Source organism: Pygoscelis adeliae, unplaced genomic scaffold (assembly GCF_000699105.1).
Source record: "Pygoscelis adeliae isolate BGI_AS28 unplaced genomic scaffold, ASM69910v1 Scaffold267, whole genome shotgun sequence".
NCBI classification, from domain to species: domain Eukaryota; kingdom Metazoa; phylum Chordata; class Aves; order Sphenisciformes; family Spheniscidae; genus Pygoscelis; species Pygoscelis adeliae.
This window is the reverse complement of record NW_008825150.1, coordinates 747313-762101: the sequence shown is the minus strand read 5'-3', so window position 1 is coordinate 762101 and position 14789 is coordinate 747313. Positions and strand designations below refer to the sequence as shown.

At 44.3% G+C, this 14789-nt stretch overlaps 1 protein-coding gene across 1 annotated transcript in view; it reads left to right on the top strand.

The window, feature by feature from the left end:
* CDHR3 (cadherin-related family member 3) overlaps positions 1–14789 on the top strand; it is a 41136-nt gene that overhangs the window by 24655 nt on the left and 1692 nt on the right. The window contains exons 12-18 of the mRNA XM_009328323.1: positions 1176–1402; positions 3128–3299; positions 5154–5398; positions 7980–8161; positions 9551–9564; positions 11079–11110; positions 12037–12085. Of these exons, the coding sequence (XP_009326598.1) occupies positions 1176–1402; positions 3128–3299; positions 5154–5398; positions 7980–8161; positions 9551–9564; positions 11079–11110; positions 12037–12085 (921 nt within the window). The remainder of the gene's footprint in view (positions 1–1175; positions 1403–3127; positions 3300–5153; positions 5399–7979; positions 8162–9550; positions 9565–11078; positions 11111–12036; positions 12086–14789) is intronic.

Here is a 14789-nt window from a genome sequence, read left to right as displayed (position 1 = left end):
GGGCCGGGGGGGGGGGCCTGGCTCCCAGGGGGATCTGTCTGGCAGAGGGACCCTGGTAGGACTCCTGCAGGAGCCAAACTGCCAGGAAAGCAAGGAAGGCTAAGGGGGGACGAGGAGGCACAGGACAGCCACTCAGCAATCAGAGGACCCCGACCTTCAGGTGTTCATACCAGCATCTTGCATTGCTCAGCAGCCTGTTCTTCTTGCCCGCCCATATTTCTATGGTGCGTGGATGGAGCTTGGCTTTCTATACTGTTTCCCAGTGGGCATGACATGGTGAATTTTGTAGCATTTCCTATTCTGAGTGTGTCTCCTCATACCACTGACATGTACCTTAGCAATATAATACTTGAAACCCACCTGTGACATGGATATATCTGTAAACCTCTCTGTGTCAACCACAGAACTTTGCTGGATACTGAGACTATCAAGAGAAATAACACATTTTTTGGACTCAGACTGCCTTTTGTTTTGGGCTGAGTTGACATTAACAGGGTGCTTGCTATTGCCGTACCAAACAGGAGCCAACAGTTTGCAGTAGGGCTGGAATTCACAGGGTCAGGAAAGAAAAAAACCCGCCAACCCTTCATTTACATCCTCCTTCTGTCTTACTTCGTGCCTGTGGACTATTCATCCGGGTCATGTGGATGCATTTAGTGTTGAATCAAATGCTGCAGAGATGGGTGTGCACGGTCCCATCTTCGTTCTCACAGTTTACAGCACTGCCATTTGTAGTTTGCTTCATAAATGCTCGGCACAAAGGTAATTCAAACTGCCTTTCAAACAGCTCGGAAGGAACAGCAGCACTTGCTTTTCAAAGCAGACAAATAGCTTCATTCCTCCAACCAAACCAGCGCTCGGGCTGCCACAAGGCAGGAGTTCATGCGTGTCGGTGCAGGGTTCAGGGTGGCCTTCACTGCCAGAGCACTTCTGCTGTGGTTCTCTACAGACTCCTCATGTTTTGGTATTTATTGCTAGTAGACAAGCCCATACATGGGGGGAGCCATAGCACAGCATGGTGAACCAGTATTTCTCACACCTTTGCTTTACTGTTTTGGGGTGAAAAACTCTAAAACAAATCTTCAGTTCACTTCCATCAAGTTTTGGTTGGAACAAGTACTCTGTTCTTCCTTTTCCTTAAAATGTTAATGAAATATGGATTTTCTGTCTCTCAGTTGGATCCAGCATTGGAAGAGTGAATGCCAGAGACAAGGACTGGCCATCCAGTGTCATCACTTATTCCATTGTAGCTGGAGGAGGCAGCAGGGATTACATAAATATCTTCTGGATCAGCCCAACCAAAGGAGATGTGAAGATTTTAGCTAGATTAGACTATGAAACAACTCAGAAACACATTCTCACAGTACGGGCCTCAGACCAAGAGAAGACTGCAACAGCATCTGTGAGTAAATCCACTCTACTTCTCCCCCTTTATCTACATTTTTCTCTCTTCTTCCTGACAGGAATGGTAAGACATTAAGCAAAGCACTTTGATCTGTAAAAGGCAAGTCCACCCCTGCACAGAGCTTTATATTAGTCAGATGAAAGAGGTGGTGTTCACTCAGCCTTGCTTTATTTCTTAGAAAAAAGAATTAAAGTAATATTTTTTGTATTTTTAACTCTGTGGATTTGGTTTCTCAGTCTTCTTATTTCACCCGGGCAATGAAATTGTTTTCTGTGCCCTAGACAATTTAAGATATTCTTTTTGGCTACATATGTACTGGCAAATAGAAAAAGGAAAGGGTCTTGAGGCCAGGTAGCACAACCTAATTTTAGCCATTCTTAGTGCCAAGTCCTTTTTGGACCTCATGTAGTGCCCCTTGGCCCTCAAACATACTTTTGATTTTGTACGTGACGTTTTTTCACTGCAAAGTGCCCAAAGTAATGTGAGAATTTTAATGTTGCAGCCCATCAGTGTTGTGTTCTCATAGGTTGGGACAGAGGAGATGTGCTGCATACCTTGGGGATGGGATGAGGGCTTGGGCACCCTCTTGGGATAATGTCAGAAGGCCCACCCAGTATAGCTGTGTCCACATGGCCTACTGGGGATGGACCCTTACACGTGCCTTCCCCTGACCGTAATCTAGTTTTGTCCCCGATGGTGCTATCTGGCAGGAGCCAAGAGCATGTGAGGGACCGTGATAACATTAGACAGTAGGGTTTTGCTCCAGTTTGCTGCCCAGACCTATTTTATTCAGAAGAAAAAATATAGACGGTATATCTACAAAGGTATTTTAGAGTCACTTCTTTCAAAGAATCCCAGTGTCCTTCACATACAGACTCTTTTTTACTCCTTTTCATGTCTTCTCCCTCGTGACTGCCTTACATTAGATTTTTGCACATCTCTTGTGGGGGATACAGGTACTAGGCCTGCTTTCTATTCCAGCCAAGCACCACCCATGGAGATTCTAGGTGGGAGGTAATTTCTTTATCAACTATAATATTTCAAGGTGATGATTAAGGAAAATTTAGCATCAGAAGCTTGTAACAATGACAAGTTTATCTGTTGTATGTTAAAGACTAACGGACATTAGAGGAAAGAGCTTTGAGAAGGATAAACTTTTTCTCTCAGCCAGCTAATGCCAGCTGACATTAAACACATCTGGCGCTACCTGGGGTGCTCCCGGCCATGCAGAAGGCCGTTACCAGCATTTCTCTCTCACTGGGAACAATCAGTCTATAAGGAGTCTTCCTTCCTTCCTTGGATCATGCTCTGCATTATTTTTAAATATGCTAAGAAACCTAACTAATGACAATGAAGCAATTTGAGAGGTTTGAAATGAAGTTAAATGAATACGTGGTACTATTATTATTTCTCATTCTTACCATGACACACTTCAGGTAATTCAAATAGTCGGACACATCAGATCAAAACCCCCGCAGTTTTGGAAGATGGTTCAGGTTAAGGAACCTGTTCCCAGAAGAGTGCTGATCACAAGAAGAATTGAAGGTCAAATGATCACAGATGTTTTCTGGTAGAAACTAGATTGGAAGGGAGGTTCATTGCTCTTCAACTGCTGTTGATCGAAAGAGCAAAATGGGCAAAACCAAACAGTTTTTGAAGTTAATAACATTCTGGCTCAGCACAGTGGAGGAGCTTCAGCTTGCTATCGCTCTTTTCTTTCAGGTAACTGTCAACGTTTTGGAAGTAAATGATGAAGAACCAGTTTGTTCACCCAATTTCTATTCATTTCAAATCCCAGTCAGCTTAGCTGTTGGGACCAATATTAATGGCTTCAGGATTGAATGTCAAGATCGTGATTCTGATCCCAGGTCTTTCCGTTACTTCATTAATGAAGGTACTGTGTCATGGTATGTGAACTGGGAGCAATGCAAAAATTGGCGAATGCTGAGGGTTTGCTTTGATGCATAAAGAAAAGTCTTGCACAGTTTATGTGCTATGTCTCATGGAGGGCTAGTTGTGATCCACAAGTTTCATACATCATTACTTTGCTGCTTACCAAAAGAGAGGTCTCTCCACAGGCTGACTACTGGTGCTACCGCCTAGAACCATTCCCTTGCAAGACTGGATTGCCTACCGTGTTAATTAATAGGCAATTAATTGCATATTGAGAAGGACTTCAGAAGAATGAGCTGGAATGATATGCAGGGTCAAATTTCACTTCCAATTACAGCTGAGTAAATATTGAGAAAGGATGGTGGGTTCTGTTACTCTGCATACCTCACCTTTAGTTGCTGGTACACCGTTCAAAACAACTGAGCAAACCTGCATGTCCTAGGTCCATGCTGTATGCATTAAAACCCCATTTTAAGACCGTGTGTTTGAACGAGTAATCAGCTGCATTCACTCGGAGAACTTCTATGGTATGGGATGACGCTCAGCTTCGCAAAAAGGGGAATGTACCCTCTTGGGGGAATTTATTTTTTTGTTGCTGAGGTGACTACTGAGAAGGAGGGAGCAGATTGTCCAGGTGCCAGTAAAAAGCTGTGAGCATAAAAAGACAGAACCTCTGTCCTATTGCAGCCCCTTAATGCTGCAGAGGACCTCTGCAGCAGTGGTATTTACACATGAGCCCACACAAAGGCTGTGTTTGTATCAGTAAATCAGGGTCTGGCCACAGGTGCAGTATTTGCCCACACTGCTAAAGCATTGTTTGGTTGCTGGCATGATTTTGGTCTGTGCCAAGCAGTACATTCCCAAAGAGATCCTGGGCATTGCTGATGGACCCAGGACCTTGCCCGTCAGGCGCTCTGTATGGGCTGACCAGGGTTAAGGCTCAGGGGTTTGGCTGTTCGGACATCAGCTGTGCCATGCAGTTGGCCTCTGAGCCACAAAGCAGCCCATGGCCCATTTTGTGTTGTGCGATAGACATGGCCTTCAAGGTCACCTCAACTCTGGAGCTCTATGGGGCAACGAGCAGAACCAAAGCACATGTGCTGCCTTTTCATGGCTTTGATCTCTCCTGTGTGTGGTCTGCTTGGAGCCTAAGAGCTGGAGCTCATCTACCGGCAGCACAGGCCACTAGCAGATCTCCAGTTACATGGACAGAAACTGGGGGGCTGAGAGGCCAGCATCACTGAACTCCTCTCTGCCCCCACAGTGCAGGCGAAGTCCTGGAGGCAACTAATGTCCCCTGAGTCATTAGGTCTCTTCTGGGGGACCTCTTCAAAGGCCTCTGCCGTTGGGCAGAGGTAGAAGCCATAGAGAGGGGCTGGAGGGGCCTCTGGAGACACTGGTGGGGTCCATGTGGCCTAAGGGCCACTCCAGGGACACCCCAGTAGCAGGAAGAGGCCAGCAATAGCACGGGGTCCTCACCCTGGCTGGGTCCTGCTGCTTCTGGGTGCTCTCTAGGCTGTAAGGACAGGTCATTCGGGTGACCTCTTGTGTGCCCTATGGCTCTGAAGTGTTTCCACAGCCTCCTCTCAGCTGTGTCCCCATAGAGGGTCTTATTCCATATTTTAATGCTTTTATGACTATATTGTTTTATCTGATTTTATATGATAAGGGAGATCAAGGAGCCGTTCTTATCAATGGTATGTCACTGCACAGACGTATAGTGATCCATAACAAGTTGTCAATAGAAACTGATCTTTTTGTTTGTTCCAACCATTACTTTAATGTGGGATTGCTTTTCTCTTTTATTCCTTGGGGTTTCTTTGGCATTGGTTTGGTGTTTTGCTACTGCTTGCAGGCAATGTGAACAATCATTTCACCTTTTCACCAAGTGCTGGCTCCAACACATCTCGGCTGATTCTTGCATCGAGGTTTGACTATGAGAGTGGACTTGATACAAACTGGATTTACAGACTGCGCGTCTATATAACAGATGACAATTTACTATCTGCCAGGGACAAAGCTACATACCTTATTAAAACTGGAACAGTGACTTTAAGCATCAGAGTTATCCCAAACCCAACTACTGTCATTGCCACAACGGTAAGTTCACTGAAATTTATGTCCACTCTGTGGTTCTTCCATGGGCTAATCTCCATAGGAGTGAAGAAAAGAGGGTAGATGTATGCAAAAGGGAAGGAAAAACCTACAGTGGGTCCAGGCCTGGGAAGTGTTGAGCCCCATGCTCTTACACTGAAGCCAAAGGTGGTTGGTATGCTCAGCATCATGAAGAATTGGTCCCAGTTACAGAGTCATAACATATGTTTTGTGTTTTAGTTTCTAAAACAAAAAGGGCAAGTAGCCAAAGGACTGGGCACGCTGCCTTTACCATGTAACTGGAAAGTTAAAGATTTTGGCAGCTTTATTAATAAGGAAAGAGCAGGGGTTAACCTTTGCCTGGAACCTTAAAATTACCTCATGCTTTTTTCACTACCCCTTTTTTTACTCATAGCTATTCACTCCCCCAGCTGCCTTGCACTTCTATGTGTTGCTTTAGCAGTGGGACACATTAATCTGTGGCTACCAAAGTTGTAGTAGGCGGCAACAACAACAACAAGAAATCCTCATCACTTGGAAGGGGCTTTTTTCCATCCCTGAGGTCACCCTCATGTAAAACTTCGAGCTGCCTGTCAGGAATTGAAGCAGTTGTGCACGGCCTCAGCGTGTCACTGAGGTTTCAGACAGCAAAGCCAGAGGGGTGGGATGGGTCTTTCCTGAGCTCCCTGCCCGCATGGTGGTCCATAGCTGAGCCAGGGAAGCCTGCACAGCTTTCAGCAGCCCGGGTGGGGTCTGGCCTCCACAGTCTGTGGAGCTGTGGGCCTGTGTCCCAGCAATACAATCTACCCCTCTGCACAGCCATCCCAGGCAAGCTCTGGCTCGCCGGTTTCATTTTGGAGCTGATTTCCATCAGGCTGGTGCAGGACGTTAGGAGAGATTGCTTTTGTCCTGCCTGCAGAAGTGGCACAGTCTGAGGGTACAGACCACTCTGTCCCCATCCTTGTGCCAGTTGCTGCCTTCATCCCTTGCTGCACCATCTCTCCGTCATCCAGAGTCCATCCATTTTCTGCCAGCCTGCAGATGGCATTACCCTGTTCTCCCTCGTGTGCAGGAATGAAAATATGAGGATGCTGGTGAAGGGGTAAAAGAGCTATTCACTGTAAAATGGTCTGGATCTGCTAGGGACTACTGGAAACTGAGCCAGAACCAGGGGATCCTGCAAACAGCAGGATGCTTTGCTATGAAAATGCTGAAATCCAAACTTGCAGACTGATTAATAACCCTGTTATTATTGAATGCTCTGTTGGGAAGGAATAAATGGTTTTCTCATAGCCTTCTCCTCCCCCTACTTGATGTGGAAACAAAAAGTTAAGCTGAATAACAAAACTTATTCTGTATTTCTTTCCCATGCTTTACCACAAATACAAACAGTCTAGGCCACATACCACAGCGTTAAATCTGCCTCTCCAGAAATATAAGCCTTCCACTTTCAGTCTATTTTACAGAAGAGCATTTCCATTACAGCAACTTCTCTCATCACTACTCCTTACATGTGTTCAGTGCAGCAACTTGATGAATCAGATGCTGGAAGGCTGGTAGTGTAGAAAAGAAGCCCCGTCACAAAAAGTCACTTGTGACTTCAGTGCCAGTGAGGATGGAGTGGTGGTGGTGGTGATCTTGAGATTATCTGAGAATTTCTCTAAGGATTGGATGTACCTTTTTTTGAAAGGCTAAATAAGTTATTTTAAATGTATCCTTAAACAGGAAAAAAATAGATACCCTACTAAATTTGATACACAGTGTCTTACAGAAAATTAAATAAAAACTTCAGTAGACAATCAAAACTAATAGTACCACGCTAGATAATGATCCAGGTAGAGCAGACGAGTAATTTCTGATCCATGTGAAGGTAGTTTCATGATGGGACCTTAATGAATGAGTTGCTAACACCAAGTGCCATGCCAGCTCAGAACAGTGTCTCCTGGCACTCAGGAAGATGTGGGAGATCACAACTGCTCAGGAAGTGTGTTTTTTCCCTTCTGGAACAAGTCACAGGGTAAAAAAAAAAGGAGTTTCATGTTTTCTTATACAATAACCCAAATTCCTCGGGGTTCAACTCCTCTTACGAAGGGGGCCGAATGATCACTGCAGTGAAGATGACCTACTTCCAGTTTTGCCTTAAGTAACAAGAAACCATTATCTCAGTAATGGCAGTATTCCCTGAACTTGCTCACCCTCCAACAGTTCACACGCAGCTTCTCAGGCAACCCGAGGCTTTTAAACCCCACCATGGCATGCTTGTTTTAATATAAGACATTGAAACATGATCTGGAACCTCCTTTTTGCATTGTGGGTGGGCTCCATTTCGCCTGCCTTTCGATGCCCCAGGAGCTCAGTGGTCCATCTCAGTCATCCGAACTGCCTTGGCAGTCAGCAGGCAGGTACGTGGGATGAATCACTGTCTCCAGTAGACGCTATCTCCCTCTGCCCATCATCTGCAGAGCCCTGGGGCAAGCTTGGGCCAGGTGCTTCAGTGCAGATGTTCAACCAGATGAAAGGTGCCATTGGTGTCAGTAACCTTACAAGTATGCAGCCTTGAGGAACTTTTCCTATCTTGTTTTAAAAGCCTGGCTTCACTGTCGTGACGAAAAGGGAAAACCTCTACTCTGAATCGGCGTGGTACGTGCCGTTTGTCATCACCCTTGGCAGTTTGCTGCTCCTCGGACTGCTGGGGTACCTGGGGTTCCTGCTGGCGACGTGGGTCCACACCCGCTGCCCTCCGGCAGGCAAAGCAGACAGCGTGCCTCTGTGAGTCCTCCCAAATGTCACGCTGGGGAAGTACCCAGCAACACCTGGCAATGACAGAGACAACTCAGGCCTTTCAGCCATAATGAAATCTATCCTTTGAATATTTTATAGTGGTATGCCCTTCTCTGTAGTAAATGCTATTACTGACTACAGTGATATTTGGTGTTAATGATATGAAATCAAGGAAGAATGTCCATGGCATTATTTTTCATGGATTTACTAACATTAGCATTAGCTGAAGGTAATAGTGGAATTAACAATTGTGACCTCTAAAGGCACCTATGTTCGTGAGGTGCAGTCAGAGTCTGTGCCTGACTGCGCTGACCAAAATACACACATTTTTGGTTTGTATTTGGCTCCCACTCCAAGGGAGCTCCCATCTAGGTAGTTACGGGATGCATTTTCCTCCCTCTCAGCTATGGATCCCAGAGTCCTTTCCAAACCTTGGTGCTCATGCCAAACTCTTTGTTCTGGCAACACTTCTGCAGATTTCCTGGAGTTTTACCCAAGCCCACTGCGAGGCTCTGGCCCATAAATCTTCGTGGTACCTCTAAGTGCTCGTGCTTGGCAAAAGCCACGGAAGCACCTGGGACCGGCTCTGGTTCATTGTGGGAAGGGGCAGAGATCCCCACTGGCTGCCTTCTCAGTGGGCTGGAGCCAGACTGCCTCTAAATTGACTTTTTACTTCACAAAACAAAGATAAGTAGCTCTTTAAGTGGACTGGAATTAAAAAAAAAAGGATTTCTGTGAGTATTACCAGGATTTGGACCTAAATTCAGAAATTATAGTAAATGTAAAGAGGTAATATATGACTGTGATTATAATTCAAATGGTGTGTGCAAGGAATTTAGCAATTTGTGATAAAAATGACAAATGAATCTAGCAGCATATAGCCTGGCTATTGTTATTATTTATTAATAGGGCAAATGATTCATCGGGAGCCAGGCTTTCCCATTAAAAAACAATTTCTGTATTTTCAAAAACATTTACTACCTTTCAAATATTTTAAAAGGTAATATCTGAGCACATCAGATCCAAAAAATTGACCTTCCTCCAAGGATGGAACAAAATGACAATATTTGAAAATATATTGTTCCAGATTATATAAATTCATCATGCTATCATCAATAAGACACTATTTTTTTGATATCAGCCCTTCTTGGAGGGTTGTTAGAGCAATGCTCAGGGCTGTTTTCCTGTTTGAGAGCAGCATTAAATGATGCAGGACCTCAGTGAAAGCAAAACCAGAAACCAAACAAATCAAGCAAATCCCAGAACTCAAGGAAACACATCCTTCTTGCCAAATGAAAGAGAACAAAGCATGATATTTTTATGTAGGCAAAAGTATGACATTTGTTAACTACGCTCTTAATCTGTTTTTCATTACAGGATAAATGCTCCAGGTGTGTACCTCTTTTCTGTATTTTAATACTTCATAACAAGACCTTGTTTATGATTCAGTGTAAAATATGTAAATCCATTTCTAGACAAATAGATTTGACCCCGTACAAGAGTACTGAGATTATATAACCCTGGCTGATTATGGGAGGCCTGCCTAAGTGATTTCATGGTCCTTTTGGTCTTCAAATCTATTAACTATTAGGTAAAAACCAAATTCAGAGCAGCCTGGTATTCTGGCATGGATGCTAAAGAATTATTGTATTATTTTTCACATGCAATTCATATGCTATCTGTTAAAAAATAATCCCATCCCTCTACAGCACCTGCAAGAGCCCTCTCCACTCTAATGCCCTGTTCTCTGATCCCTTCATTTGCTTCCTTGACACCATTACTTCATGTACCTGAAGATTTATTTTAAAGTATTGGTGTTTTAAAAGGGGGATTGTATAACTTAGCAGGGGTATAAGTTGCACATAAAAAAAAAAGTGGTTTTTTAAGCAGTCTTGTTCCTTTTAGTCCCATTAGCTTTCTGCTAGCAAGCATGGCTCATATGGGCTCAGTAAGACCCTGCTTTTATAACTTCCTCTCCTCAATCAGTATCTCCCAGCTTGAAAAAAACATGACTAACAAAACCCAACAAAATTAGCTGTTCTCTTGGTTGCCCAATTTGAGACATTTCAGCATTGGCTGGTTTCCAAGAAACGGATGCTTGATGCTTTCTGAAAAACTGGTTCCCAAATGCTGGGCAGCAAAGGCCAGACAGAACAGGTTTCCCACCAGTGCTCAGGTTGAGACCCATCTGCAGCACTTCAGAGTATTGCATGCCTGGTTGTAAAGCCCATTGGTAGCCAGGCATACAGTTCTCCAAAGAAAGGCCATTAAACAAATTGGCAAGGAGCGAGCAAGAAGAAATCATAGCAACTAGTTGGGTATCATCCACAAATACATGCTGTCGAGATGCCCATGGCACTGCTGCTGTATTTGTTTGCATGTGGGATGAGTTAATAGTGTGGTAAATTCACACATAACCAAACTGTTCTTCAATCTGAATTTTACTTGACTGGATCTGCAGCACTTCCCTGTTTTGTCTCCAAGCGCATGTTTGAGTGCACAAGCTTTGCGACTACAAACATTCATGGAAAAAAAAAAATCTACTACATTTGTAGTTCAAATATCCCCAAAGGTGAATTTCTATATCTGTTCATATTATTTAGAAAGGCAAATTTGTTAAAGAAACCATTGTTATTTATTGATTACTGAAGGAATAAGACTTTTCAAGGCTAAACTTTTGATTAGTCATTGGCAACTGTGGATTATCACTCCAAAATACTATGAAGGAGTTTGTGTTTCAAACAGTATGAGGGATCAGCCTTTGAAAAGAAATAAGGCTCATTTGAGATGTCTCAGAAGTTGAGTACCAAGAATGTCTATTTGTTTGAGGAAATGTTGGCTTTAGTGTCTATAGTCACTGTCAGAAAAATCTGATTCTTTACAATGTGCATTTTCCTTTCTGTAGAAAAGAAGAAACCTAAGAAAGAAGTGGTTGTGGTAAGTACTGCCAGCCTCAAAACAAAACCCAGTTTTGCCTAGCCCCATCATGCAATATGATCGTAGGACCCTTTCTATGAAAGGTGTCTGTTTTCCAAAGAGAATATAAAAATGATAGGCGAGGAAAACAGGATTGCCCCCAAACACAAAACATTTCAGTGCCCCATCTGGCCTCTGTATTTGGAGGCAACACTGGGTGTGAGGGGTGCTCACCCGCGCTGTGGCCCCTTTGCTTCCAAGTGCCGATTTCTCCAGCCTCTCTGGCAGCCCCGTATGTGGGAGGCCAGAGAGGCTGTGCCTGGAGCAGTGACAAAAAGACTTGCTGCAGCCGCAGAGGCAGGATGACAAGTGCCCCAGCTTCACTGATGTCAATGTTGCACTGCTGAGACACCACTGACCTGTGCAGCTAACCCTGACCCGCCTGAGTGCAACCAGTAAGGTATACAAGTTCACCCAAGCTGTAAAGAGTTTGGTCTTGATAAGCTGTTTGCAGGAAAATGCTGTAGTTATTTCCACTGTAATAGATGTTTCTTTGCTCCTAGATCTTGGGGCTTGTTCCTTTTTCATAGCCATAGTAGCATAAAGGCTGCAAGGCACTTTTCATTAGCGTACTCTCCCTCCCCAAGTTCGTCAGACAGGGGATTCCCAAGCCTCCTCTGGGCGGAGGTGACCCTCTTGTGGTTACACATGTGGAGGCATTTAGCATGTCAGACCTTATTAATTCTCCTTTGAACATCTAGTGGCAACATCCTACACCACAAATGGCTTTTGTTGTCACTTTTGATTAAACCTAGCCTACAGGAATGCAATATGCAGGTCATACAAATCCACCTCCATCCATGTAGGTCACCGTTTCCAAGTCACTGCTCCTCCTTCTTACTTAACTAATTCACAGGATTCATTTCACATTTTGTCTCTCTTCACAGACAATGACAAAGTTAAACACTGTCTTTGATGGAGAAGCCAGAGACCCAGGTAATAAACAGTGGATATGAATATTTGGCTGGAAACAAACTGGATTAGTTAATTTAAATATGGTTCGACATTTGCTTTTCATATTTCAGATCTGCTGTTTCCAAGGAGAATGGGAGCTATATTTCACAGATAGTGAAAATCAAGACAGTGCCCTAGTAACATTTCTAATGGTAGAATATACTTATGGCCCTTGAAAGCACACATCTGATGGCCAGATTATTCACTACTCCTCTGTTAAACCTGAATGTATGTATCTGGTATAGGAAGGTGGCAGGGAGGAGGAATTTGCTGCAAGCCTCCTGGTCTGGTGCTGTCATGGCTACGTGGTTTCACCCTTCCCATGTCTGGGAAACGGCTGGCAGATTAATGTAGCTGCAGATGTACTGACTTCGTCTCTTAAACCTCTCCCTGGATGCAGGACGGGTGGGTGGGATACTCATTCTTGCCCAAACCTCCTCCTTTGCGGCAACAGTGCATTGCTGCTGTTTATCTAAGGCTTGGGCATCACTTGTTGGGGAGGAAAGGGAAGACCATTTGCTTTTAGATACAGTTGTAGTGGCATCAGCTGCTGAGTGAGTCACCAGGCTCCAGCTATGCTAAATCTGAGCATATCTGATTAACCAGCTGGGAAAAGTGAAATTAAGGTGAAAGCTAGGAAAACCAGGATGACCCAGGAGGTGTAGTGCTTATCCCCTTCCCCAGGTGATGGCCACTGTGCTCTGCAGTAGGGTTCATTACAGAAAAATGTTTTTTTTCTAAGGGTTCATCCGCCTTACCTCATCCCCCTGAACCACAGCCCCTGCCTGAGCCTCGTGCCGTGATGCTTGGCCTGGCATCAGGGTGCCCAGCCCTGCATCTAATGGCTGAGGGTCCCAGCATGGAGAGGGGGGGCTGGTAAAATGTGACAGTTAGTTAAAATAAGTCTTTAACAAATACATCCGAAAATAGGTCTGAAAAAATAGGTCTAAAAATTATCCAGAAGAAGGCAGGCTTGTTTCAAGGCTTGGATTCATCTGGCCAAATTTCCACCCAAGTGCCTGTACCTTGTGTTTCTTATTAGCTGGCTCAGAGCTGTCGGATGCCGTCAGCTAATGCGAAACACTAGGCATGGGGACTTCAGTAGAATTTGGGCAAACAAATGGGACCCTACTGCGCAATTAAGCCCATCCACAAGGCTGCTCAAGGCCAGTTTAGTCCAGGTCCAAGCCCACCTGCTATTTATAAAGAGATCTGGAGGAATGGGCTCCAAAGTCCCTGCTTTCTCCCTGTGTAACTGCATTTGTAATATATTAAACATGGATGTTCTCTAGGCCACTGCAAAAGCTGCTTCCCAGTGTTTTTGCAGGACAGCTGGTGGCTCCCTTGCTCAGCAAACCTGACCACACCAGACTTAAGGGTATCTGAGCCCATCCAAACTGCCTGCCAGAGCCATAGCGTTTGTGTCATGCCTGACACAAACATTAAGCTATAACACAGCTTTGTCATGTCAGCAGAGAAATGTGTGCTTTCCACTCGTCCCCTCTCCCCTCCATGGCTCATCCCAAACCCTAGAGGATCAAGTGCTGGCGGTTTGGAAATGACATTTAATAATTCCCAGGACATCACCTGTTGAGGGATGGTCAGGAGCTGCTTCCTGATCTGGGCTGCTTTAACAAGCAGTCAGGAAAAATAACATGTAAAGAGATCCAGTTTCATCTTTAATTGCTCAAATTGTGTTAATGTGTCAGAAACCATTAATTCCGACACAAACTGTAACATGTAGTAACATGTAACGACCATTTCTTTCCGGCCCTTAATGGTCTTTTGTTTGTCTCATATTAATAATGTTTAATTACCAGAAGTGCCACTATAGCTCCTGATTCTCTGTCTGTTTAGCAAGAGACAGTGATTTAGACTGTGAGGCAATCACACTGGACCCATGGCAATTTTTCCACCTATCTCTAGACAGTAAATGAACTGAAGGAGCAGATGCTTGCTTTTAATGTACAAAATCTTTCTCACAAGGAAAGGTAGCCATGTGTGCTAAACAACCCAAATTTAACAATATTTTATATGTATGAGGGAAGCATGTACTTGTACAAATGGAAAATACATAATATTTCACTCTATTAATGACAATGTGCACAGCAAGCCTGGAGGAAAGTATTTTGTGCAAATGGAGAAGCAATGCATACAGCCAAAACTCACTGGGGATCCCAGATCTCCAAATCTTGGGTCAACCTAGACGACCTGACATGGTCTGGAAGATGTATGTAGCATATTGTGCTCCTAGCAGGTTTTGCCACGTCAGGTAGGCAACTCTAGTTGAAAAAATAGGCACAAACATATATAATGGCCTTGCTCAGCATGGCCAAAGGCAAAAGTTTTGGGAGAGTTAGTCCTAACAGCTAAGGACTATGGATGCGTTTGTTACACTGCCCACGTTAACCCATGGTAGCCGTAACTTGGATAGAGGTATAGGACGATGAGAAGGTCCTTTTTTTGGAATAGGAATGTTATGAATATTCCTATTCCCCGAACTGCAGAGCCAGTTTTTATACTGATAGAATAACATCTCCCCTGAGTGGCCACCACGACACCCAGGTCCCCACACTTGCTTGTGGAAATGAGGCTTTCCCTTTCGGGGCTACCTCCCCAACTCAGCTGATTTTCCAGGTGCTTCACGTTTCTCATTTCAACCCCACCCTGAGGAGAACTGTCATGT